General features: G+C 39.4%; 2 protein-coding genes across 8 annotated transcripts in view; one reads left to right on the top strand and one right to left on the bottom strand.

The window, feature by feature from the left end:
• Positions 1-2,560: 2,560 nt before the first annotated feature.
• On the bottom strand, positions 2,561-24,883 carry LOC101102169 (zinc finger protein 30 homolog). 7 transcript variants are annotated; one of them, XM_060398563.1, is made up of 8 exons: positions 24,739-24,883; positions 24,264-24,426; positions 19,872-20,077; positions 19,126-19,206; positions 17,559-17,650; positions 15,565-15,691; positions 13,708-13,806; positions 2,561-6,289 (listed from the first exon to the last, which is right to left on the bottom strand). In XM_060398563.1, exons 5-8 carry the CDS (start codon positions 17,565-17,567, stop codon positions 4,920-4,922), a joined length of 1,605 nt encoding a protein of 534 aa, XP_060254546.1. In that variant the 5' UTR covers positions 17,568-17,650; positions 19,126-19,206; positions 19,872-20,077; positions 24,264-24,426; positions 24,739-24,883; the 3' UTR covers positions 2,561-4,919. The 7 variants fall into 7 exon arrangements, with proteins under 7 accessions (XP_060254546.1, XP_060254547.1, XP_060254544.1 ...); XM_060398564.1 differs by having other exon boundaries at positions 24,264-24,429; XM_060398561.1 differs by lacking the exon at positions 19,872-20,077.
• The window catches only part of LOC132657753 (zinc finger protein 14 homolog), a 51,677-nt gene continuing 38,401 nt past the window's right edge, over positions 14,402-27,677 (top strand). The window contains exon 1 of the mRNA XM_060398585.1: positions 14,402-14,813. The gene's annotated coding sequence lies outside the window, so the exon portion shown is untranslated. The remainder of the gene's footprint in view (positions 14,814-27,677) is intronic.

Genomic DNA, 27,677 nt, shown 5'->3' on the forward strand with positions numbered 1-27,677 from the left:
GGTGACTGCAGCCATGAAATTAAAAGACGCTCACTCCTTGGAAGGAAAGCTATGAACAACCTAGACAGCATATTAAAAAGCAGAGAAATCACTTTGCCAGCAAAGTTCCATATAGTCAAAGCTATGGTTTTTATAGTAGTCATGTATGAGATGTGATGAGATGGACCATAAAGGCGGCTGAGTGTTAAAAAGAACTGATGCTTTTGAATTGTGGTGTTGGAGAAGACTCTTGAGAGTCCCTTAGACAGCAAGGAGATCAGACCAGTTTCAATATTCATTGGAATGACTGATGCTGAAGCTCTAATACTTTGGCCACCTGATGCTGGCAAAGATTGAGGGCAAGGGGAGAAGGGGGTGACAGAGGATGAGATGGTTGGATGGCATCATCGACTCAATGGACAATGGACATGAGTTTTAGCAAACCCCAGGAGATAGTGAAGGACAGGAAAGCCTAGTGTGCTGCATTTCATGGGGTCACAAAGAGTCGGACACAATTTAGTGACTGAACAATAGGGAATGCTGCCATGTTAGGGATTCAGTGTTTTTCTCTGCAGCCAGAATGAGCACCCAGCAGTGGCCACAGTCAGGTGACCCTGGTGAATGGAAGTCCATGTTGCTGAGCCCATGCATAATGTCCATCCCCTGCCACCACTATGTTCATAAGCCCACTGGATGATAATGGTGGGGGGGGGGGTGGTGACTGGGAAAAGAAACAGTTACCCACAGAACAGACCATCCTATCCACTTGATTATTAAATCCTCTGCTGAGGTCACCCTTCAGTGAGCAATTACACAGGACACAAATAACTTCAAATGTTTTGCCCAGAGAAGCCTATCCACACTTCTCTTTCCCACATTTCACTGTCACCAGATTTCCAATCATCTTCCTTCCACCATTATTCCACGTCTTAATATCCATTCCCATACTTGTTCCCTGGATTTCTGTGTGTACAAATTAGAAAACTCAAGTAGTTCAAGTGTAGCACACCTCCTCTCAGGTCACACTTTGAACTTCACCTTTAGGAGTCTGCTGGGACTTGAGTCTATTAGTGATGGGCCCAGAAATAAACTGTCCCTGGCAGGGACAGTTTCTGAAGAGTCATGTGGCCTCTACCTCAGGGTTATTATGCTTTCCAAGCAATGCAGTGCCTATCCCATCAAATGGAGGTGGAAATGTTGCCTCTGGGTGGGGGACGCCACTTCCACAGGTAAAGCAGACTCTAAACTTAGGAGTTCAATGTCCCCAGCATCATCAGGGTCTTCCCAATATCTCCAAACCAACTTACAAGATGCTATTCTTTCCCAATCTATGCCCTCATTTTCACAGTATTTTAACACTATTTATTCAGCTGAGCATTTTCCAAATCTTTAGGTTCTGCTTCAGAAATTCCATCTTTTAAAGTCATTTCTCTTTTCTTGCACTTCATTATCATCAGCCAGAAGGAGCAAAGCCACATCTTCAATTTCATTGCTTAGAAGTTCTACTTTCCGCAAAACATTAGAACACAAACACAATTTAGCCAAGTTCTTTGCCATTTTATAAAAAGAATGATCCTTCCTCCCATTTCCAATAATATGTTCTTCATTTCCACCTCAGAATGAACCAGAATGGTCTTTACTATTCATATTTCTACCAACATTTTGTTCCTAATTTATTTTCTAAGAAGACAGGTTTTCATTTCAGCTCTCCTCTTTTCTGAGGTTTCACCAGAATTACCCTTATCATTCATTATTCTTTGCATACATATCAAAATATATGCTTTTCAGCTCTTCAGCTTTTATCCACTCATTATTCAGTTCCAAAACAGCTTCCATGTTTTTAGATATTTTTTAGATTAGCATCAATTTTGGGTACAAATTTGTTCTATTTGGCTTGGGCTCCTATAACACAGAATCACTGACTGGGTAGCTTATAAACATTTATTTGTCACAAGCGTGGAGGCCGAAGTCAGTGATTAGGGTGCTAGCATAGTTTTGGTGACTGTCTTCTCGTGACTTTTCTTTGCGTGTGTGTGACTTTAATGAACATTTCCAGATTGAAAACTGTCATTTTCTTGTCCTGTCATCCTCACATGACAGGACAGGGTGAGAGAACTCACTGGAGCCCCCTTTTTAAGAGCACTAATCTCATTTAGGAGGGCTCTATACTCATGACCTAATTATCTTGAGAGGCCCCATCTCAATCCCATCACAGTGGGGCTTAGGATATCAACACATTTTGAGGAGACACATTCAGTCCATTGCAAGGCCCAAATGGTTTTACTGGAAAATTATACCATTCAAAGATTAATTAACACCAGTTCTACACTATCTCTTCCAGAAATTAAAAGGAGGCAATACTTCCAAACTCCTTATGTGAGGCCACCATTAACCTGATACCAAACGAAACAAAAAATAGAACAAAATTATAGACCAGTATCTTTCATGTAGACACAAAAATTCTCAAGAAAATGTTAGTAAATCATAGCAATCATAGCAAACATAGCAAATCCAGCTATATATGTGTGTGTGTGTATATATATATATATATATTTGAAGTATACACTACAGACAAATGAAGTTTACTACAGTGATATAAGGTTTAATCAATATTTGAAAATCTATCATATTAACAGTAAAAAAACATATTATATTCATTATATCAATTGGTGCATATTTCAAGTAGAATTTCAAGGAAGTATAGAGGATTCATGACCGTGTTTACAGGTAGCAAAGGGTTCTCAAAATTACAGTGGGCTTGAGAGGGGAGGAACGATCAAGTATGTGGTGCTGTCATAAAAATATGACTCCAGGGTAAAGATAAAGCCCACTTTCATTCTTTCTGTGAAAGAGCAGGGCTTCTAAGAATTTTAAAGTCTTTTTCCCACAGAAGCCTCACAGGAAACCCAATACAGAGAAGAACCTGTTGATCTTTTGTCTAACTGAATGAACCCTAATAAAAATCACAGAAAATACAATCTTAATGAGAATTGTACTCAATGCACTGCAAGCTTGAGCTTAATAGGAAACAGTATAAATTTTTTAAAAGGCCTTTGGATGCCAAAACATCTACAGGCCAAAAGCAGTCTGAGAAAATGACTCAGTAAACAGGCTACATTTTATGAAGAGGAAAAAAAAAGTCCAGCATGACTCAGGGTAGAACCAAGACCTCCGGATACAAACATGCTACTTGACAGCAGAGACACACTTAAATTTGGGTTCTGTATTATGTAGTAATGCAATCCACTGAATTTCACAGCTTCCCAACTACAGCAGAGAAATGCTGTGAGGAATTGAGACGTTAATTCTTTTTTTGAATGAAGTATTCAAAACCTCATGTGTATTTTACACTTAAGACCATTTTAATTTGTATTAACTACATTCCAGTTCTCAGTAGCTCAGTTTTAAGTGCTCGACATGCTGCTAGCATCTACTTTATTAAATAATACAGTTCTATTCCACTGATTATACAAATAGCTACAACTGCTCTTTTTACTCACTCCTGAAATATATGAAGTACTATGGGAACAGATACTACAAGAGATGTAGCATTAGGTGAACTAGAGAAAATCTGGACCCTCAATCTTAATTTCCCAAATACCTTATAGCACATTTAATATCCCTATGTGTAGAACTTTAGCTACATCCGGAAGTTCTAATAAGTAGCCATTTACAAATACTATTCACTTAAAGCTGGCTATAATTTCATAGATGTTTTATGATTTTAAAATGATGGAAATTTTCAAATACATGAAAATAGAGAAAATAGCAAAAACAAAATAAGCAAAAACCATGCACCTGGTTTATCTTACCATGACTTAAACAAGTTATCTATCCTTACTTTTCTTTTGCATGAGCATTTTAACAGTAATTCTACACATACCGTTTTATGTGTATAAACTTGCTAATTTATCTCTAAGACACTTTTACATAAACACAATGCTATTAGCACATCTAACAAGAACATAATTTCTTAATATTATCTAGTACTGTCAATAGTCCCATTTCCCCAACTGTCATAAAAATGTCTTTTGCTTGTTCAACTTGTGATCTAAATGAAAAACACTCATTCACTGCATTTGATTGATACATCTCTTAAGACTTCGTTAACATCTAAGAGTTTCACCTCCCTTTTTTCCAATCCATTTCACTGAGTGAGAAGCTTGAGTCATTACTCTCATAGAATTACCCACATTTTATTGGTCTGCTTCCTGTTATATCATGTAATTTGTTCTTCTGTTCCTCGAATTTTCTTTAAACTGGGAGTTAGGTCTTGATGCTTAATTAGATTCACGTTAATATTTTTGGCAATGGTATGTCTTATTGTATCATACAAGGAGGCATAAAATGTTTTGTCCTATTTTTGATGAGATTAAAGTTGATCAGTGGGTCAGATGTTGTCAACCTGATCTATTCACTGGGAAGTTCATATAGACCATTCACCTAAAGGTCTTAACACTTCTACTGAGAACCGTGCTTAGATCCATTATTTCACTATGTCCTGAAAATTCTCTAATAAAGAACTTTACCTCATCAACCTCTAGTTGCCTTGAGCTATAGTTTATACAGGAAATGCAGGCTAAATCACTCCTCCTTCCTTCTGTTTATCAATGTCCAGAATGAGTTGGTGCCCTGGCAACCTCCAAAGGTTGGTATGTACAGATGAAAGAACAGAGGTGGTAATAAGTAAGATCAAAAGCTTTTTCACATTCACTCCTTTAAGAGAGTTTCTTTCTATGAATTTCTATCAGTTTCCTAAAGTTTAACATGGTTTGAGTGGTGATAAAACACTGTAGGTGAGAAACACCTACTCTTTTAAAACCTCTTGTTTTAACTTTGAGCATGAAGCAAAAGGGATTCCTACATTCAAACACTTCTCTTCCAGATTTATTTTCTAATGCTCCTTAACACAAAATTCACAATGGGTGGCTTTCTTATAACTATTTAGTGACATTATGAACTCGCTGATGGTAAGTAAGATGTGAATGCTGCCTAAATGCCTTCTTACATTCCTTACATTTGTATGGTTTCTCACCAGAATGAATTCTCTGATGTTGGATAAGAGATGAATGAAGTCTAAAGGCCTTTCCACATTCCTTACAGTCATAGGGTTTCTCACCAGTATGAATACTCTGATGCTGAGTAAGTTGGGAGAGCAATCTAAAATTCTTCTCACATTCCTTACACTTATAAGGTTTCTCACCAAAATGAATACTCTGATGCTGAGTAAGTTGTGAGAACAGTCTGAAGGCCTTCCCACATTCCTTACAATCATAAGGTTTCTCTCCAATATGAATACCCTGATGTGAAATAAGTTCTGAGTAACGACGAAAGAACTTCTGACATTCCTTACATTCATAAGGTTTCTCACCAGTATGAATTCTCTGATGGAGAGTTAGATGATAGGCACGACTAAAGGTCTTCCCACATTCCTTACAATCATAGGGTTTCTCGCCAGTATGAATTCTCTGATGAAGAGTAAGTTGTTGCCGCACTCTAAAGGCCTTCCCACATTCCTTACAGTCATAGGGTTTCTCACCAGTATGAAGTTTGTGATGTACTCGAAGGCCTGTACTGCACAGAAAAGCTTGCCCACATTCCTTGCATTCATAGCATTTCTCAGCAATATTAAGTCTTTGATGTCGAGTAAGGTGTGCATATTGTCTAAAGGTCTTCCCACACTCCTTACATTCATAGGGTTTCTCACCAGTATGAATCCTTTGATGGAGATTAAGTTGTCCTCGCACCCTAAAGGCCTTTCCACATTCCTTACAGTCATAGGGCTTCTCACCAACATGAATTCTCTGATGTACACGAAGATCTGCACCACATGTAAAGATCTTTCCACATCTTTTACATTCAAGGAGTTTGTCAGAAGCATGAATTCTCTGATGTCGACTAAGGTGGGCACACTGTCTAAAAGCTTTTCCACATTCTTTACATTCATAGGGTTTCTCGCCCGTATGAATTCTCTGATGGAAAGTAAGTTGCTGGCGTACTCTAAAAGCCTTCCCGCAGTCCCCACATTCATAGGGCTTCTCTCTACTGTGAATTCTTGGATACAGAGTAAGAGATGTGCGTTTTCTGTTCTTGGGCATTTTTTCAGAGGTGGGTTTTTTCACTTGCCTGAAATATGCCTCATGAGGACTTTCTTGTCCCTCAAACTTTTTATATTCACAATCTTTCCTGAAAAAAGAGTCTTCAAGGCCACAGCTTCTAATTCTTTCCATTATCTTCCACTGAGAGAAACTCATTTCACAAATATCCTTTACTTGAAATAACTTTTTAGTGTCATATCTGGATTCCAAATCTGAAAGAAAAGAAGATAAAACACATGCTATTTTCTTCTAGAAAAAGTAAACAAAGAAGCAAATAAAAACTTTATAATAGGAAAAAAGAAAATAAAGTCCAGTTCAAATAAATGTGCTTAAAAGGACTTTAAAAATTAACATAACTTGAGAAAAGCTAAGACAAAATAAAGAAAATGATGAGTTAAGACCAGACAATTCCGAAGTAAATAAAAGTCTGAGATCTCTACCTAAACTTAATGATTAATTAATGATTTCTTTTTCAGTAAGAATAAAGTACAAACACTTTATTATGAATAACACAGCATTTGTTTACCAAAAGATGTCATTTCAAGCTGTAGACCCCTTTACTCCCTACGTCTGTCACACTTGCCTCCTTTCAGATACTAAAATATGTCACAATCTTTCCATTTTTTAGAGCTTTTTACTGGCTATTAAATCTCCCAAGAATGCTGATGGGTTCTCCACATGGTTGGGTTCTTTTCATCCTTTAGATATCATGATAAAAATCAGAAAAGCTATCTGTGCTGACTTCATCTAATTTATATCCTTCATTTTCTATCCCAATAATTTGCTCCCTGCTTAGCACTTTTTTCAATTCTGTTGTGATATATTCATTAATTTTCCAAGTTTTTATCCTGTGTTCTCAACAATTTCCCGAGAAGAAAAAATCTTTCACTTATCACTGAATAAAAAATCCATAGCACAGAGAAACTATTTATTATTAAGTTTTCATAATTAGTTAATAGTAAAAATATATATGTTGCCTTGCCTCCAATCTTACACCTTTTTCTAGCACTATCTATAGGGATGGGAGACAAAAGCACACCAATGCTATCTCAATCAAATACATAAATGGAAAAATTTCTTTACATCTGCTCATCCCTCCGGTGGCCTCTTTACTTTCACATGCAGATATCTCCATTTCAGCTTGTCTACACAGCTGTAAGTGAACCTCACTTTTGCAACCAAGGTAGTGAAAGGTTCTTCTTATTTATCTTCAAGTTTATTAACTATACACATGTATATTACAAATATGCAGCCCATTTTGTTTCTTCATACCCTTTCCTATATTCTTCCTAAAGGCATCATAGCCAGTGCCATTTAGTTACTGTCTACAAAGTATATTAGAGATTTTTCAGTCATAGCAACAGGTTTATAAAATAGTAACATGCTAGTAAAATTCTGAGCAAAAAATGTATTTAAAAACAAAATCTACAACATTATTTTTCATATGCATGAACTAGAAAGAATCCAAGTATTCATTAACAGAAGAATGACTGAGAAAAGTTATATAGATATGGATACAACACAATAAGAATAAACTGTAACAGCAATAAGAATGAATAATCTACAAGTACACACAACAATATGGATCATTCTCATTAACATAAGGGTGACCCAACAAAGCCAGGCATAAAATAATATATACTATATTATTTCATTTTTATAAAGCTCATAAACACTAAAGCTAATCTATGGGCTTATTAAAAGTCAGGCTAGTAGTTAATTTTGATAGGGAGGAATGACTGGAGAAAACTAGAGAGGAGCTTCTGCTGCTGCTGCCTCTGCTGCTATCGCTTCAGTCGTGTCCCACTCTGTGCGACCCCATAGACGGCAGCCCACCAGGCTCCGCCGTCTCTGGCATTCTCCAGGCAAGAACACTGGAGTGGGTTGCCATTTCCTTCTCCAATGCATGAAAGTGAAAAGTGAAAGTGAAGTCACTCAGTCGTGTCCGACTCTTCGCAACTCCATGGAGTGCAGCCTACCAGGCTCCTCCGTCCATCGGATTTTCCAGGCAAGATACTGGAGTGGGTTGCCATTGCCTTCTCCAGAGAGAAGAGCTTTTGATATCCTACTAAAACTATTTCTGAATCAGTATACTGATAAACTGGGCACAATTACTTTGTGAAAATTCAATGAGCAGCATATTATGATTTCTGTTTTTTGGATCTATTTCAAAAAGTTTACTTTAAAAGGATATAATAAAAAGATGTTAAAAGGCAACAATGATTTAAATACTGTAGATAATTTGTAAGCAGAGACAAATTAGTGAATGTCACAGAAGATACTCTGATGAAATCTGCCTCATTCCGTCTCCCATCCCTCTGTCCCTTCCTCCTTCCCTTCCTCTTTCTCTTTCCTTTCTCTCTCTCTCCCCCACATCTTCCCTTCCTTCCCTTACTCTTTCCTTTTCTTTCTCTCTCTCCCTCCCTGTCTATCTTCCCTATTCAAGAAAGCAATGTAAAACTAATGTAATTTTGTAAAAATTACTGGGAAAAAAAATTTAACACTTCATTAAGGTGAATACGTTATAAATGATATATAAAATGAACAGTAATTAGCTAGTCATAACAGTAGTAAATAACTAGGTAACTACAAAGGCATGACAGCTATTAAGATGGTGATTTCAAACAATTTACTTGCAAATTAAAAGTCAATGATTTAAAGGAAAATAACAGTCAAAATAAACACTGAAGGCCCAAACACTGGTAAGAAAAATGAGAAAGTGTATACAGCACAAAAGCCCATACAAACTGGTATAAGAAACATTAAACAATGGAAAAAGAAAGAGAATAAAGGAAGTGAGCAGACAATGCACAAAATAAAAAATACAAACACACTGAGGGCAAAATGTCCATATTCACTCAATTAAAAGAAAAAAAAAGTAGAAGTTACAATACTTACCCTATAGAATTTGAAAGTTTTAAAGAACAAACAAAACATTCCCAGTGTGGATATAGTGAACCTGAGACTTTTTTTTAAATTAATTAATTTTTAAATTGAAGGATAATTGCTTTATAGAATTTTGTTGTTTTCTACCAAACATCAACATGAATCAGCCATAGGTGTACATACGTCCTCTCCCTCTTGAACTTCCCTCCCACCTCCCTCCCCACCCCACCCCTCTAGGTTGTACAGAGCCCCTGTCTGAGTTCCCTGAGACACACAGCAAATTCCCATTGGCTATCTATTTTACATATGGTAATGTAAAGTCCCATGTTACTCTCTCCATACATCTCACCCTCTCCTCCTCTCTCCCCATGTCCATAAGTCTGTTCTCTATGTCTGTTTCTCTATTGCTGTCTTGCAAATAAATTCATCAGTACCATCTTTCTAGATTCTATATGTATGTGTTAGTATACGATATTTATTTTTCTCTTTCTGACTTACCTCACCCTGTATAATAGGCTCTAGGCTCAGTCACCTCATTAGAACTGACTCAAATATGTTCCTTTTTACAGCTGAGTGTAATATTCCATTGTGTATATGTACAACAAATTCTTTATCCAATCATCTGTCAGTGGACATCTAAGTTGCTTCCATGTTCTAGCTATTGTAAACAGTGCTGCAGTAAACATTGGGGTGCATGTGTCTTTTTCAGTTTGGGTTTCCTCAGGGTATATGCCTAGGAGTGGGATTGCTGGGTTATAACTGAGACTTTTATATGGCTTCCCTGCCTGACATGACACATTAAGACTTTGGCATGCTGAATATTCACATCTAGGAGACTATATTACAGTTGACCCTTGAACTGGAGTAATAGGGGCCAATACCACCCCTCCATTGAAAATCTGTGTATAACGTTACAGTTGGCCCTCCATACCTGCAGTTCCGCATCCACAGATTCAACCAACCTCAGATCATATAGTACTGTGCATGTGTGCTAAGTCACTTCAGTCGTGTCCAACTCTTTGTGTGCCTATGGAATGTAGCCTGCCAGGCATTTCTGTCTATTGGATTCTCCAGGCAAGAATACTAGAGTAGTTTAGTTTGCCATGCCCTCCTCCAGGGGATCCTTCTGACCCAGGGATCGAACCCACATCTCTTACACCTACACTGGTAGGTGGGTTCTTTACAATTAGCACCACCTGGGAAGCCCACAGTACTGTAGTACACATTTTTTTTTTTAACCCATGTATAAATGGACCCATGCAGTTTAAACTCATGTTGTTCAAGGGTCAACTGTATAAACAACTGAACTATAATCTTACAATTTCTGTAAAAAGTCAGCCATGATTTTTCCCAAATTCGTTTATGCCTGTTCTTTCCCCTTCAAGAAACTAAAAGATAGCCATTTCAGTCAATCAAAACTAGGTTCAGTGCTTTGCTAGTTCTGACATAGATGCACACTGCATTGTTTCTGAGTAGACAGTGAGAAAATAGTAAAGATTGATGGAAAACATAAAAATTCATGAAGGACTCTGCACACAGATTGCTTTACAAGTATCTTTAGATTCTTGTTCTACTTTAAATAAATTGAAACTGGAAATTATAGCCTATGCACTATACATGAGATTTAATCAAGAAAAAATTGGCTGGCCCAACACTGAAACAAAGGACAAACTAAACCTCAAAAGACATATACAAAATATTTAACTTCTCAAAATAAACCAAATACTAGTTTGTAGTCTATTGAATCAAAGGGCTTTATTCTAGTAAATGATACTAATGCAAAAGCAAAATATTAGCCCACCTTAGAGCAATATAAAAGGAGAAATGTTATTTCCATTGGCAAAATACCAACTTTAATTAAAAAGAAAATAAGGAGCTAATTACCTGGTCATAAAGTTAATTTGTTTCCTGAGATGATGTCTTCAATAACTTTGCTGATACAAGACGATATGAATGTAGAATATTTATGACAGAAGCAGTTTTAGTCACATTAACACCAGGGTTAATGTATCCAGAGATCTGTAAATGTTAAAACCTTATAACCAAAGAACTGTACTTCTGAAAGTCAAAACTGATTAAATAGTAAATAATCCATACTGAATTCCAAATAATTTTCACATTCTGCTAATTTTATTGCTAATTTCATCAAAGAATAACACGCAATGGAAAGAAAAATGATATTCTCCCCTTTACCATGTTATCCAACCACTTAAGTGCATATTCTTATCATATGCACTGGTTTTCCTTCATAAATTGGCTCCTACTTCTACTCATTTACTGAAAGTCACTGCTTACAGAAATCACCCTCTCTCTTGATACCATCAGTTTTCCTCTTTGAAATCATTCTCTTCAGCCTATACACAGTCCTAATACCTCACATCTTAAGATACTTTCCCTGTATCCCATGTGTCTGCTTTTATGGCAAAATTCCTCTTAAGTGTTACATACATTTATTTTCACCACTGTCTCACTTTCTTTTCCTTTTATCTCCCACTAACTTTAAAAGAAACCAAAATTTTATTACAGAGTATTTCTAACATACACAAAAGTAGAAGAGTAATATTAAATGTACAAGTTATCTATGGACCAGCCTCAACAACATCAACCAAGCCCAATACTGACCTATGCAGACCCTTATCCACTCTCCGCACATTGTCTGAAGCAAGTCCCATAATATATTTTGTAATCACTTCAGGATTCATCTCTAAAAGGATTTTAAAAATAATTGTAATACCATTACCCAAACCTGAAAAAATGAACAGTAACTCTTTGTTGTCATTGTTCAGTTGCTAAACTGTGTCCAACTCTTTGTGACCCCATGAACTATAGCACACCAGGCTTCCCTGTCCTTCACCATCTCCCAGAGTTTGCTCAAACTCATGTCAACCATCCTCATACTTTTCTGCCTCTTTCTCCTCCTGCCTTCAGTCTTTCCCAGCATTAGGGTCTTTTCCAATGAGTTGGTTCTTTGCCTCAGGTGGTCAAAGTACTGGAGCTTCAGCATCAGCCCTTCCAATGAATATTCAGGGTTGATTTCCTTTAGGATTGACTGGTTGGATCTCCCTGCTGTCCAAGGGACTCTCAAGAGTCTTCCCCAGCACCACAGTTCAAAAGCATCAATTCTTTAGCCCTCAGCTTTCTTTACAGTCCAACTCTCACATCCATCCATGACTACTGGAAAAACCACAGCCTTGACTAGACAGATCTTTGTTGGCAAAATAATGTCTCTATTTTCTAATATGCTGTCTAGGTTGGTCATAGCTTTCCTTCCAAGGAGCAAGCATCTTTTAATTTCATGGCTACAGTTACAATCATCAGTGGTTTTGGAGCTCAAGAAAATAAAAGTCTGTCACTGTTTCCATTGTTTCCCCATCTATTTGCCATGACGTGATGGGATTGGATCTTAGTTTTCTTGAATGTTGAGTTTTAAGCCAGTTTTTTCAGTCTCCTCTTTTACCTTCATCAACAGGCTCTTCAGTTCCTCTTCACTTTGACCCTATAGCATTTCTCATATTCTGACTGTATTCCCAAGATGTAGTAGAACATGTTCCTCTATCTTTCTCCAATAAATTAGTGGTTGGCTAATTCAGAAGCTCCATCAGACTTAGGCCCACTTCATAGGTGATACTGTATTATTTCATTTGAAGAAATACAATCTGACTGTCTCTATTTCTGTGATGTTTATCAGCATTGATGTTCAGTGTCTAGATCCAACAGCTTACTAGAGGTTCCAAACTGGTAATATTCTAAGTCTATAATCCTTCATTTATTCACTGAATACTTTAAGAAAAACATGGGCTTCCCCAGTGGCTCAGCTGGGTAAAGAATCTGCCTGCCAATGCAGGAGACATGAGTTTGATCCCTGGTTTCAGAAGACCCCACACACCACAGAGCAACTAAGCCTGTGTGCCAAAATCACCGAGCCTGTGCTCTAGAGCCCATAAGCCACAACTACTAAGCCCACACGCCACAGCTAAAGCCCCCTTGCTTAGAGTCCGTGCTCTGCAACAAGAGAAGCCAGGTCAGTGAGAAGCCCATGCACTGCAATGAAGAGTAGTTCCCACTCACTGCAACTAAAGAAAACCCGCATGCAGCAATGAAGACCCGGCAGAGCCAATAAATAAATAAATAGATCTTGGGGGAAAAAGAATTTACAGAATCAAGTATATTTTATGTGGTTGTAATACATTTCAGTTATGTATATAGATGCTTAAATGATTCCATTGTTTTTTACAGGCTGAAGAGCCTCTGCCAACTGGTTCCTCTTCCTTGACTACCCTATCTAAATTACCCAACTAACCCATCATAATTCCCCATATTCTTACTTCCTCACCCTTCTTAACAATATTTAATCACCTCATGATACTAATCCATTTGTTTACTATACGATTTCCCTACTACAATGTAAACATCATGAAAAGAAGGCAATGAAGAAATATATACCTAAGAGGCAAAACACAAAAGATGATCTAAGTAGAAATTAGATGCAAAATACAAGTAAAATGGTGGTCACTGGGGAAGAAAGCTTTCCCCCATTGAAATGAGAAGGAAACAGGACAGTGAAGAAAGAAGAGATAAATGGAAGTAGAGATGAAATTTCTTTGGTTGTCCATGCTGAGATCTAAGTTTTCTTCTCAGGTGTCAGGTCTCTCCTTCATAATCAACAACTAAGGAGTGTGTTTCTTCCCAACCTGCAGGGATATGCTGTGCCACAGCAGCTTACCCTCCCCTGATAAGCACTTACCTAGTCTCCATCTTCTTTTCTCATCCCTCACAACCATCCAGGGTTCTTTCCCTTGCTCTAACAGAGTAATTACATCTGGCTTAGAAATGGAACATCCTCCTTGAAAAAAAAAAAAAAGAAAATAATAAAGAAAGTATAAAATTGACCAAGGCTTCAGAGCAAAGAAGAGTAATTGGACTGAAAAACATTCATATTAGAGTTACTTGAGGATCACAAGAACAGAGAGGTAGGAATATTGTCTTATTATAATTACCAATTGATACAGGCTTTGTCTCTAGAAGTAATCATTGAGAGCACTGGCTTCAAATCCTCCCTCTGTCACTTGAGTCACTTATAGACTCAGTTTTTTCAGTTGGAAAAATAATAATATATACTCATAAGTAAATAATAATATAGCAAATAATATATTAAAATATATAAAATAATAATGTATACCCTGGAGAAGGAAATGGCAACCCACTCCAGCATTGCCTAGAGAATCCTGTGGACAGAGGAGCCTGGTGGACTGCTGTCCATCGGGTCGCACGGGGTCGGACACAACTGAAGCAACTTAGCATGCATGCATACGACTGAAGCGACTTAGCATGCATGCATGCATGCATTGGAGAAGGCAATGGCAACCCACTCCAGTATTCTTGCCTGGAGAATCCCATGGACGGAGGAGCCTGGTAGGCTGCAGTCCATGGGGTTGCTACGAGTCGGACACAACTGAAGTGACTTAGCAGCAGCAGCAATGTATACCCATAAGATTTTTGTGAAGTGTCACTTAAGTTTCTGGATGAGTGCCTAGTACATACTAAGCACTATACATGTTCATTAGGTACTATTTTTGCTTTTATTTAAATATTTTGCTAGGAGGAAAATAATTTGTTTCTCACCAATATATTCACCCAATGTCAAATGCAAAGTTCATATATATTAAACTTTATATCATAAAAGTTAATGTTTAAATCAATTAAAAAGATAACATGTTTGTTGTAGTAAGTTGAATGTGTCCACTTGAATTTCAACAAACTATTGATTTAACCCAGTATCATATACACTGTATCAACTTTTTCAATAGGTATGTACAGCCAGACACCTCTGTCTTCCTACTCACACTGCAGGTAAGTTAATAGATAATAGACCATCTACAACAATATGAAAACAGACTTCTTTGAAAATGGTTTTGCTCTGAGTGTCTAAGAATTTATATCCAACTGTCATTAAAGAGAAGCAATTATATAATAGAAAAGGCAAAGGAAAATGTAAAGGCCAGTGATTTATGGGGGAAGCTGCTGCTGCTGCTGCTGCTGCTGCTAAGTCACTTCAGTCGTGTCCGACTCTGTGCGACCCCATAGACGGCAGCCCACCGGGCTACCCCGTCCCTGAGATTCTCCAGGCAAGAGTACTGGAGTGGGTTGCCATTTCCTTCTCCAATGCATGAAAGTGAAAAGTGAAAGTGAAGTCGCTCAGTCATGTCCGACCCTCAGCGACCCCATGGACTGCAGCCTTCCAGGCTCCTCCGTCCAAGGGTTTTCCAGGCTAGAGTACTGGAGTGGGGTGCCACTGCCTTCTCCAATGGGGGAAGCTAACGGTGCTATTTAATAGTTTAGCAGCTGAAGACACCTATTCTCAAACTACAAAGCAGATAGTCAACTAGTTTTCAGACAGCCAGCCCTGAAATTCAGTCATGTGAATTTCTACATTATTTGACACAGATGGCTGGATGGCATCACCGACTCAATGGATGTGAGTTTGAGTGAACTCCGGGAGTTGGTGATGGACAGGGAGGCCTGGCATGCTGCGATTCATGGGGTCGCAAAGAGTCGGACACAACTGAGCGACTGAACTGAACTGCACTGAACTGAAACTTACCCAGTGACACCAAGTTGCTATAATTCTCTAATATCACATCTCTGTATAAATTCCTCTGATTTGAGTTCAGGCATTCCCACTCTTCCTGAGAAAAGTCCACAGTCACATCTCTGAACATCACCAAATCCTGAAATGACAAACCCATGCTTTATTTGTAAAATTACTTATTTCTGTATAGGGCCATATGCCACATATTGTCTCTATTTGCGTATCCTTCCCTTTCCCTTCTTTTTTAAAGGAATTCTTTCAGAAAGTAATTAACTCATAGCTTGTGCTAAAACAGGACATGGGTTGACTCTGGCTCACAAGCTGCACTTTGCCTACTACTCCTATAGACAAAGCTTCCTATATACTGTGGTATACCTAGTTTACTCCCAGATATGCACAGGTAGTTAATCAAAGTTTCACTAAATCATAGCAATATTTTCTTGGATCAGTCTCCCACAGCAAAAGAAATAAAAGCAAAAATAAACAAATGGGACCTAATCAAACTTAAAAGCTTTTGCACAGTAAAGGAAACCATCAATCTTCTATTGATGGGCACAAAAGAAAACAAAATGAAAAAACAGCCTACTGAATGGGAGAAAATATTTGCAAATGATGTGACCAACAAGGGGTCAATATGCTAAAATACCAAGAACTCATACAACTCAATACCAGGAAAAAAAAAATCAAAAAAATGGGCAGAAGACCTAAAAGGACACTTTTCCAAAGAAGACATTCACATGGCCAGAAGACACATGAAAAAACGCTCAACATCACTGATTATAAGAGAAACGCAAATCAAAATCACAAGGTATTGCTTCACACCAGTGACAATGGTTATCACCCAAAGTTTACAAGTAATAAATGTGGAGAGGCTGTGGAGAAAAGGGAATCTTCCTACACTGTTGGTGGAAATGTAAATTGGTGCAGCCACTATGGAGAACAGTATAGAAGTTCCTTAAAAAACTAAAAATAGAGCTACCATACGATCCAGTAATCCTACTTCTGGGTGAGCTACCATACGATCCAGTAATCCTACTTCTGGGTATATAACAAGAAAATAAAACTGGGTTCTGAAAAAAATTCTTTAATTTTATGCAACCTCTACTTTTTAAAACAGAGATCCAATTTCATCACTATATGTATCATTAGCATTTTCCCTTATTATAACAAACCCTTTATTGAATATTTTAAACTTACTACAAAATAGTCCATTTTATAGATATGTTGGCCTTAATGATTACATTTAGATATTTCTATACTTTTAAATATGCTAAGTTATATTTACAATTTAAGTTATACAAAATTTCTAAAGCTGTGACGTCTAACATGCTATCTTAGACAAATGTGGTTATTGAGCATTTGAACTGTAGCTAGTACAAATTCAGATGTGCTATAAAATACACACCAGATAGTGACTTTACAAAAAAAAAAAAAAAAGAATGCAATATATCTCAATAGTTCTTATTTTGGTTACACTTTGAAATGATAATATTTTGCTATATTGGGTTAAATAAAACACTAAAATTACTTGTGCATTTCATTTTTACTTTTTAAAATGTGACACTAAAATGTTTAAGATTATGTGCCTTGCATATTATTCTACACTTTTTGTGAGACTGACATGAGACCTACTGTGCTAAGAAGGCACTAATTTTATATTTTTAATATTGGACACTGCAGCTCTAAAGTGTTCTCCAGTCCTGAGTTTCTCATATCAGTTGTCTCCCTCAAGGGACTACATTTCTGCTTTATCGCTGCTCTAGACAAAGACTGAACACACAGGAGACTGAATAATTTGGTCAACTCACACATGGACATGGATGGACAAGACAGGGGCACACAGGAAGGGCCAGGCTGTCTGGCTCCATCCTTCACTAGAATGGGAACATCTAGGAAGAAGCTGTTGGATGGGGATCTGTTTGGAAGTTTCAGGACAACTAATGAGAATATTCACATAACCTGAAAAAAAATTACAGCATTCCAAATAGAGAAAAAAACCAACTTACATGAGCCATGATTTCAGAGTTGCAAGAAAATGATTAGTTTTTCTCAAGGGTCATTTACTGAAGAAGCAGAGTCCACAGACAGAAGCCAAAAACTGGAGGAAAAGCATGAAGCCATAAGAACAAAATCCCAGAGCCCCCAAATTTAAAAAACTCACATGACTTCTCCATTCCTACATGCAACACCCCTCCATCACCCCTCCCAACACAGAGACAAGTTATGAAAGGTAAAAGCTAATTAATTTAGACAAATACATGCCCTCCCCAAAACAACAGGAAAATCACTGCACAAGGATAGACATGGAGAAGACTCTCCAGAAGAGAAGAACATTTCCAGCTGTTTTGGCAAGAGAGATTCTGGGCAGTCCTCCACCTCAGTGAGGCTGATCTGGACTCAAGGTTAGGCTACCCAGACCTGTCCTGAGCAGAGATCCATCTCCCCTCATTCCCAGTTTTCCCAGCTAAGAAGTGGCTACACCATCTAAACCAGAATATCCTTCTCAGACTCAGAAATCTGGCTTGCCTACCCAACCCTGAAGACAGAAAAAATTATAGAGAAGAATTTTCCAAACTATGCCACACATTGGAATCACCAGCAAATTTTTTTTTAAGAGAACTTAGTGTATTTTTTTTTAACATTTTATTTATTTGACTGCACCAGGTCTTAGCTGTAGCATCTGGGATCTTTGATCTTCATTGCAAGCACACAGGATTCTTTAGTTACAGCATGCAAACTCTTAGTTGCGGTATGTGGGATCTTCTATTATAGTTCCCTGATCAGGGATTGAACCCAGGGCCCCTACATTGGGGCCACAGTCTTAGAAGACCTTTAAAATATACTGATGCCTGACTCCCATGCCCCAAACATTCTGATTCAATTAGCAGAGAGAGCTGTGACTCGGGAATCAAAATTTTTAAACTTTCCCCAGGTGATCATAATGGGCAGGTTAGTAATCAAACTTTGTATGCATCAGAATCATCTGAAAGGCTTATTAAAATACAGTTTGCAGGGCCCCGTTCCTCAAGTTTGGCATTTACTGGAGCTAGGGTTGGGCTTGAGAAATTGCATTTTGAAAACATTTCCATTGATACTGATGCTGCTGATCCAAATGCCACAATTTAAGAACCACTTGCACAGACCATGCCTAGCAGTCTTTATAATGGCAAAACTGTACTTGCATACTGGGATCTCTTCCTCAAGGCTAAACTATCTTTCCCAGAATCCTCAGAGCTCACTGTTCACCATCTTCCTATTAGGAATCATCAATACTGTCTACATGATCTCATTTACCAATCCTATTCTCTTGGTACCCAGGCTGGGGAAAAGTGAATTTGTAAAACCTGAGTATGGATAATGAAATAACCCACTAGTTAAAACTCAATAGTAACTAAGGAGTTGCATTCAAAGGAACTGGATTAGCAGATTTTAAAAACTGATAATACTTATCACTAAGACTGGAGAAATGGACACTTGTGGTATGGTGTAAAAAGAATGAAATGATACATGGAAAATGATTATAATGAGACCAAAAAGTCAAAATGGACTTGGAATAAGATTTTATTGTGTTACCTCTGCTGGATAGTATCCCACGTGATCTTTATTTTGTTCTTCCCAGGAGTCTCTCAATTTTTTAATCAAGAAATTTTTAATCTGTAAAAAAAAAAAAAAGAAAAGAAAACTTTAATTGTGTCACTTGTACCTGGACATAAATTTAAAACAGCTCTACAAGGGATATCACAAAAAGCCCCAACAGTTCCATCCCTGCTACCCTTTCCCCTATCTTCCAAATCTAGAGGCAACAATTTTCACCTCTTTTAGCTATTTCTTTTGTTATATAAATAGCATAGATTCAAATCACATGCTAATATTACTACTTCAGCTATCTTTTATCTACCCACCTCCCACTTCATGTGTGCATAATTGCATCTCCCTATCCTTCCAATATGTTCTTTTTTCCCCCCGTGCGGTTTTGTTCTATTAAAGGGTACACAGATGTTCAGTTTCCATGACTATGACCATTTAAATACCATTACCAACTGAACTATATAGTATAATCAGATTATTTTGCCTTTCTTCTCTGAGTTTAACATGATTTTGTTTTTTGTAAGATTCATTTTCTAGGTAATTATCATTAATTTATTTCTCAAATTCTCATTCAAATGAAGGATCAGGAGGATGAAGCTTCTGGCATAAAATAACAGAACTGTCCACTTCATACTCTTAACAATCCTTCAGAAATAAAGCCAAATACTTCAGAGTTATCACTTGTATCCCTAGTTGGCAGAAGTCAATGCTATATTCCTCAACATTCCTACCTCTGAAATCCCATATGATCCTGAAGTGAAAGCTGGTTAAGTAATAGGACCTAGAAAGCCTGCTGAAGGAATTGTTCAGGCAGTTTTGAACATCACTCCCCAATAACTTATTTCTTAAATACTTGATAAAACATCCACAAACAGAATAATAATCATTAAATGCTGAGTTTTTGAAAACTTAAGGAATGGAAAATATCCAAGACACACTGAAAGAAAAAAAAATCAGTTTTAAAAATATATAAAATCCATAAAAATGTTACAAAATCCAGGAGAACACTGAATTCCTCTTTTTTATTAATTTTATCCTCATTAAAAAAAATAATGAGTTTCTTTTTTTCTAATTTTATTTATTTATTTTTGGCTGTGCTGGGTCATCACTGCTATGAGCAGAGGCTACTCTCTTATCACAGAGCACAGGCTCTAGCGCACACGGGCTTCAGTAGTTGTGGCTCCCCGGCTCTAGAGCACAGGCTTAATAGTTGTACATGGGCTCCCTGGCTCTAAAGCACAGGCTTAATAGTTGTACATGGGCTCCCTGGCTCTAGAGCACAGGCTTAATAGTTGTATATGGGGTAAGCTGCTCCACAGCATGTGAGATCTTCCTGGATCAGGGATCGAACCAGTCTCCTGCACTGGCAGGCAGACTCCTTACCACTGAGCCCCCAGGGAAGACTCCTGAATTCCTATCTTAAACGAAGAATTAGAGGTCTTGCTTTCCTTTAAATTTTCAATTAATGTTATCCTATTCAGAAATAAAACTGAATAAGCATATACAAATATGCATACAAATATATAAAACCACAAATGCTTGTAAAAAATATTTTTGGGAACATATGCTCTAAATAGGACTTCCCTGGTGGCTCAGAGGTTAAAGTGTCTGCCTGGAATGCAGGAGACCAGGGTTCAATCCCTGGGTTGAGAAGATCCCCTGGAGAAGGAAATGGCAACCCACTCCAGTACTCTTGCCTGGAGAATCCCATGGAGGGAGGAGCCTGGTAGGCTACAGTCCATGGGGTCGCAAAGAGTCAGACACGACTGAGCGACTTCACTTTCACTTATGCTCTAAATATGAATAGTGATTATTTCTGGATGTTGGGAGTATGTGTGTATATGCTTAGTCAAGTCCAACTCTTTGTGACCCTATTGACTATAGTGTACCAGGCTCCTCTGTCCATGGGATTTTTCCAGGCAAAAATATAGGAGTGGGTTGCCATTTCCTCTTCCAGGGGATCTTCCCAACCCAGGGATGGAACCTGTGTCTCCTGCAAGTCTCCTGAATTGCAGGTGGATTTTTTATTGCTGGGAGGCCCTGCTGAGGACTGTAATTTTTATTTTCTTCTTTAAGGTTCCTTAGTTACTAAATATTTCACAAACTTGCATTAAATACATTATCTGAAATTTTAAAAAAGCTACTCCCATTAAAAATAATATTTTAATGATTTGGGTAGACAGGTATAGTCATTAAGAAAACTGTGATTACATAGGCCTGCATAAGTGGTAACAACAGGGAAATCAATGTCACTGAAAAAATAATTCTTACCACTTCTTGAATACTGTATTTCATTAACACCCAGAAACCCTTCTGTGAAGGATCACAGTGCTGATTCACGACATTTCCAAAGATCAAGAGATAGTATGCACAGCAGACAGAAAAAAATGCTTATTTCATAGCAAATGCTCAATCATTTGAGTTGACTCCTCCTGAATAACCAATTACTAAATCCTTGCAAAAGATCTTATTATTCCTTACCTTAGTGTTCAAGATACATAGGTAACAACAATTTCTTAAAAATTTTTATTCAGAACAATAAATACTTCCCAATATTACATTATATGGTTTTTACTTATGACTTTATAATCTTTATTATCCCATAACATTCCATCATATGGATGAAGTGTGAATTACTTAACATTTCCATATTGTTAGACACTAGTTTTTTAAGATTATCCTCAAAATTATTCCTATTTATTCCAGAATTTGATTCTAGACCAATGAAAATCAATCTTGTTGGGTCTTATACAACTCTGATATCATGAAATTATAAGTAAGTAGATTCCCCTCCCAAATTAACCACTGAAAAATATTTACAATATTTCTATATTTATATTTGATTTTTTTTTCCTTGTGCTGAAAACCCATAAACAGAAACCAAAGACTTCATGTTAAGAATCCCTATTCTGGTCCATTTGCTGTTGAACTTTCTGCTTGCATTCATCATAAGTAACTTCACATTTTCATTATTCTTGGGAATAAAGAAAGTTGATACGGAATGATTAAGAATCATCACTAACCGCTAATATAATTAAGCAGTATTCTACTATACTAGGTAATGTTTTAAGAGCTTCAACAGATATTAATTCAGGTAACCTTCAAAACAACTCTGTGAGGCATATACTATTATAATTCCAATTTTACATATGAAGAAACTGCAACACAGTTTTCTTTCGACTGCCCAAACTCACTTAGATTTAAGTGATGGTCAGGATTAAAATCCTCTTAATCTAGGTTCAAAATTCTTAACCACTGCATACATCTTTCCTCCTCTATCCCAAAAAAGTGAAAGTGTTAGTCGCTCAGTCCTGTCTGATTTTTTTCCATCCACAGACTGTATTCTGCCAGGTTCCTCTGTCCATGGAATTCTCCAGGCAAGAATACTGGAGTGGGTAGCCATTCCTTTCCCCAGGGGATCTCCCCAAGACACTCCTAAAACAAACTCATGCTACAAAATTTCAGTTATAAGATAATAAGCTCTGAAGACCTAATGTACAACATGGTTACTATAGCTAATAATAGTGTATTACATACTGGAAGTTTGCCAAGAGTATATCTTAAGTACTCTTGTCACATACACAAAATAGTTAACCTTGAGAGGTAATGGTTAATTAGTCGGTGTGGTATTCTGTTCCATAATGTTTACATATATCAAAACATTATGCTGTACACATTAAACACTTTTTCATTTGTCCAAAATAAATAAAACTCATGCTAACAAACTCTAACCATATCAGGCTGGTACCAAAAAGTTCCACTCATGGATTCCCTTTGGGAAAAAAATCCCCACTCCTACTGTGGAATAATTAGAGCTGTCTAAACCCAACACAATCCAATAGCCATGAAATTAAAAGACACTCCTTGGAAGAGGAGTTATGACCAACCTAGACAGCATATTAAAAAGCAGAGACATTACTTTGCCAACAAAGGTCTGTCTAGTCAAGGCTATGGTATTTCCAGTGATCATGTATGGATACGAGAGTTGGACTACAAAAGAAAGCTGAGCGCCGAAGAATTGATGCTTTTGAACTGTGCTGTTGGAGAAGACTCTTGAGAGTCCCTTGGACTGCCAGGAGATCCAACCAGTCCATCCTAAAGGAGATCAGTCCTGAATATTCATTGGAAGGACTGATTTTGAAGCTGAAACTCCAATACTTTGGCCACCTGATGTGAAGAGCTGACTCATTTGAAAAGACCCTGATGCTGGGAAAGTTTGAGGGCAGGAGGAGAAGGGGATGACAGAGGATGAGATGGTTGGATGGCATCACCGACTGGATGGACATGGATCTGGATGAATTCTGGGGGTTGGTGATGGACAGGGAGGCCTGGCAGTGCTGTGGTTCATGGGGTCACAAAGAGTCAGACACAACTGAGAGACTGAACTGAACTGATGCGAAGAGCTGACTCATTTGAAAAGACCCTGATGCTGGGAAAGACTGAAGGCAGGAGAAGAATGGGGATGACAGAGGCTGAGATGGTTGGATGGCATCACTGATTCAATGGACATGAGTTTGAGCAAACTCCAGGAGTTGGTGATGGACAGGGAGGCCTGGCATGCTGCAGTCCATGGGGTCGCAGAGTCGGACAGGACTGAACGACTGAACTGAACTGAAACCCAACACTACTTAACAAATCACAGTTGAAAAGAAAACATAAAGGGTAACTTCCAAAGGGCTACTTCCATTATTAGAAACTGCTCACAGAGCAACTGGATTTATAGCACAGGGTTAACTAAGGTGGCTCAGTGGTAAATAATCTGCCTGCTAAGGCAAAAGACACGAGTTCGATCCCTGGGTCAGGAAGATCCCCTGGCGTAGGAAACGGCAACCCACTCCACTATTCTTGCCTGGAAAATTCCAAGGACAGAGGAGCTTGGCAGGCTGCAGTCCATAACGTCCTGAAGAGTCTGAGTATAACTAACTGAAGAACTGCATTAAGCGGGCAACAGAACGGGGAATGTATAAACCGGGTTCCTTGCCAGGACGTAGGTAAATCCTAAAGTCCAAATCAGTAAGTAGATTATTCTTACTCAGAACATTTCAAGAGAAGGAAATTTTAACAATCTCGTGTCACAAAAATCAAGTGCATTTCACGCAAACAAAGAAGCAGCAGAAACTCACAAAGAACGTGGTTTTTAGAGACGCAGCAGCGATTCACTTCACTTCATAGGCCTCTGGAGACTGACAGGGCTCAGGAAGCAAACCCGGTTGATTACATCGCAGGCGTTTCTGGACGCGGTCAACACCCACCGTCCACGCCCCCTTGACCGTCGCTACCCACCACCTGCTAACACAATGGAAAGAGAAAGACGGGAGAAGGTCCGCGGCTCTGGGTCGGCTGTAATTCAGACACCACAGCCACCCACGCTCGGGCAGCCACCGCGCCCTGCAGGGGACTTTCATTCAGAGGTTCCACCTCCCGTTTCCCTCTCAGGCCTACGGCCAGGCCCCAGTGGTCGAGGCGAGGAAGGCGACGAACAGCACCACCGGGAACAGGCCGGGGCGGCGCCCAATTACCGCCGCACGAGCTTAACCCCGCGCCGCCCAGTCTCAGACTGCAAAGCCCTCACTCCGGCCTGAGGCCCCCAAATCCAACCTCGATCTGGTCCGCAGAACCTGGCCGGTCTCGCGCTTGTTTCCTTCAGAAGAGCAGCGGCTACCACCGAGCCTGCCTTACCGCCCTAGGGCTGCGCCAGACTCGGGGGACCGCCCAGCGCTCAAGACCGCGGCGCCGGAATTCCGGAGAGTGCCTTCTCGGTCCCGAGTGCGCAGGCGCGAAGGGGGTTGGGTGGGTGTTGGGGGCCGGTCCCCCAGCTCCTCCTGAAGCGCTCGGAAAGACAGCTGGGGCACGATGCCCGTGGGGTTTGGAAGAAGAGCGGGGTTCCCTCGTAGGCCGACTCCTCACCTGTAAAGGTGACCTTGTGAGTGACTCGTGCCCTCGAGCAGAATCCACCCCTGCTCCCCTGTTGGAATTGTAGTCCAAAATCTGGGAAACTGTATATTCCAGCTTTTCTTACTCGGTTCTCGGCTCCGCAAAGGGCTCAGACCTGGAGCTCCGCCCCTGGCGCGAGAGCCCAGCGCCCAAGCTCTTGGAAGGTTTTGTCTCTGTCCCTTGTGGAGGTGGAGGTGTTCCAACCGGGGATTCTTAATGCAGCTGAAGAGGCTCTTAGGGCCACGCACGTTGAGGGCTGGGGGAGGAGGGGTACTAAGAGATTGGAGCCAGGATTCCCAGTTGGTCCAGGGTGTCCAGATCTTTAGATTTTTAAGGGTGACCCTGATTGCTATATCCAGTGCCCCAAGCGTGGTCTCTGTGACATTTGCCAAAGGACTGACAGTGGCGTGGTGCCCTCTGTGCCTGCCTTGTGATCGTGGATGGAGTTGTGTTTTCATGCATTAAGTTTCATGTGATGTGTGCCACTCCGTGGATGCTGGAGTGAAATGCACTCAGGGAGAAAGGAAACCAGGCAGGACCCCCTGCGGCCCTCCTTGATACAAAAGCTGTTTGGTTTTAGCCTCCTGCATCTTCTCAGAGTTCCAAAGGGCAGATTCAAACAGTTGCTAATCAAAAAATGTGGGGAAATGTAGAAACAGAAGAGACGGGATCAAGCAACAGTGATCAGTACAAACAGTGCAGCAGTGAAAGTTCTAGTTTTTCCTCCAGGAATATACATAGCAATATATCTGAGTTCTGCTGGAACTAAGGCCCACAGCCCGGTGGAGGATGGCAACTTGAGGCTGAGCACAAAAGTCCTGGAGCCCTACCCTGTAATCTCACCTCTAACCAATCAGAAGGTCACACAGTCCACTGCCTTCACCCCAAATTTTGCCTTTAAAAACTTCTCCTGGAAAACCATTAGTGAGTTTGGGGCTTTGGAGGACGAGCCACTTGTTCTATTTGCTTGAAAAGTGAAAGTCACTCAGTCATGTCCAACTCTGCAACCCCATGGAGACTATACATTCCATGGAATTCTCTAGGCCAGAATACTGAAGTGAATAGTCTTTCCCTTCTCCAGGGGATCTTCCTGACCCAGGGATCCAACCAGAGTCTCCTGCATTGCAGGCAGATTCTTTACCAGCTGAGCTACCAGGGAAACTGCTACTTGCTTGACCCTGCAGTAAGCCATTCTCTGTTCCAATCTCTTGATTTGTTTGGCTTCACTATGGGTTGAGCAAGAACTTGCATTTGGCAACAGGTCGAATACTATTATGCTGCACTGTGAAACCAGGTTTAGGAGTGTCTGGTAGTGTTGAAGAGGAGGGAATTCCTCTTAAGCTTCCAAGTTCTTCTGTCTGGTCTTGTTACTTGAAAACTGGGTTTGCCTCTTTTGGTGTTGAACCAAGAGACTCAACTAGGCCAAAGATTGGGAGAAGGAGAGATTATTACCTGCAGCATTTAAGGAGAACACTGGGATCTTTCCCAAAGCAGTGTCTCCCCGAATAGAGAAATTGGGGAAGTTTTAAGTTAAGGATATATGCATATTCATGAAGGGGCTTGAGCAGAGGAAAATTCAACATTGAACAGGGATAATTCTAGAATCCTAGCTTTAGTTGTCTAAAGTCTGAAAAAGTCAACATCATCTTTCTGTCCTCCACCTCAGGTGGTGGGGCCTTAGTTTCTGTAGAACTCAGAGATATGTTACTCTGTATATCCCTTGAAGAGGAAATAGGACTTTGTTTTATCACTCCACTATTGTTTGATTTAGCAGCATTGTTTGACTGCCTTTTCTCTGTTCCTACGTTCCTTTGTTCCCTTAAGATCATTTGTTACTAAATCTGTTTAACAGCAAGGAGATCACAAAATGGCTTAGGCCGGGACTTCCCTGGTGATCCAGTGGTTGAGAATCCACCTTTCAATGCAGGGGACATAAGTTCCATCCCTGGTCAGGGAACTTATGTCCCATATGCCACAGAGCATCTAAACCCATGTGCAGCAACTACTGAGCCCGCACACTCTGGAGCCCCCATACCACAACTAGAGAGAAGCATGCCCCAACAAGAATCCCAGGTGTCACGACTAAGCCCCGACACAGTCAAAAAAAGAGGCTGGGCCAAAATGGCTTCTCTGCATTCTTTCCTGGAGAATCCCAAGGACAGAGGGGGCTGGTAGGCTACAGTCTATATGGGGTCAAAAAGAGCTGGACACAACCGAAGCAATTTAGTACATATATGCATATATGTCAGAAAAAGCATTCCTGGTTCTCTTTCTCCAGTGACCCACTACCCTATCTGCTTACAATCTAAGAATTAAGTTGACATGACATAGGTTAGCAGAATAAAATCAGACAAAACTTTAATAACGTGCATACTTGGGAGAGATCCAGGAAAACTGAGTTACTTGCCAAAATAGCTAAAGACAAAAGAGGATGTTGGGAGTTGTGATTTGGGAATTCAAAGAGGAGGAAGGCAATTCAGCCAGAGATGGAAAATGTTTGCTGAGCTACTCAGAGACAATGGAACAGGTAGTGGACTCATCTCTAGGCCCTGCCAAGAGTTTTCCCACCTCACTTAACTCGTGTTCTTTGCAGATCTCTGGAC

The sequence above is a fragment of the Ovis aries genome, chromosome 14 (assembly GCF_016772045.2).
Source record: "Ovis aries strain OAR_USU_Benz2616 breed Rambouillet chromosome 14, ARS-UI_Ramb_v3.0, whole genome shotgun sequence".
NCBI classification, from domain to species: Eukaryota; Metazoa; Chordata; class Mammalia; order Artiodactyla; family Bovidae; genus Ovis; species Ovis aries.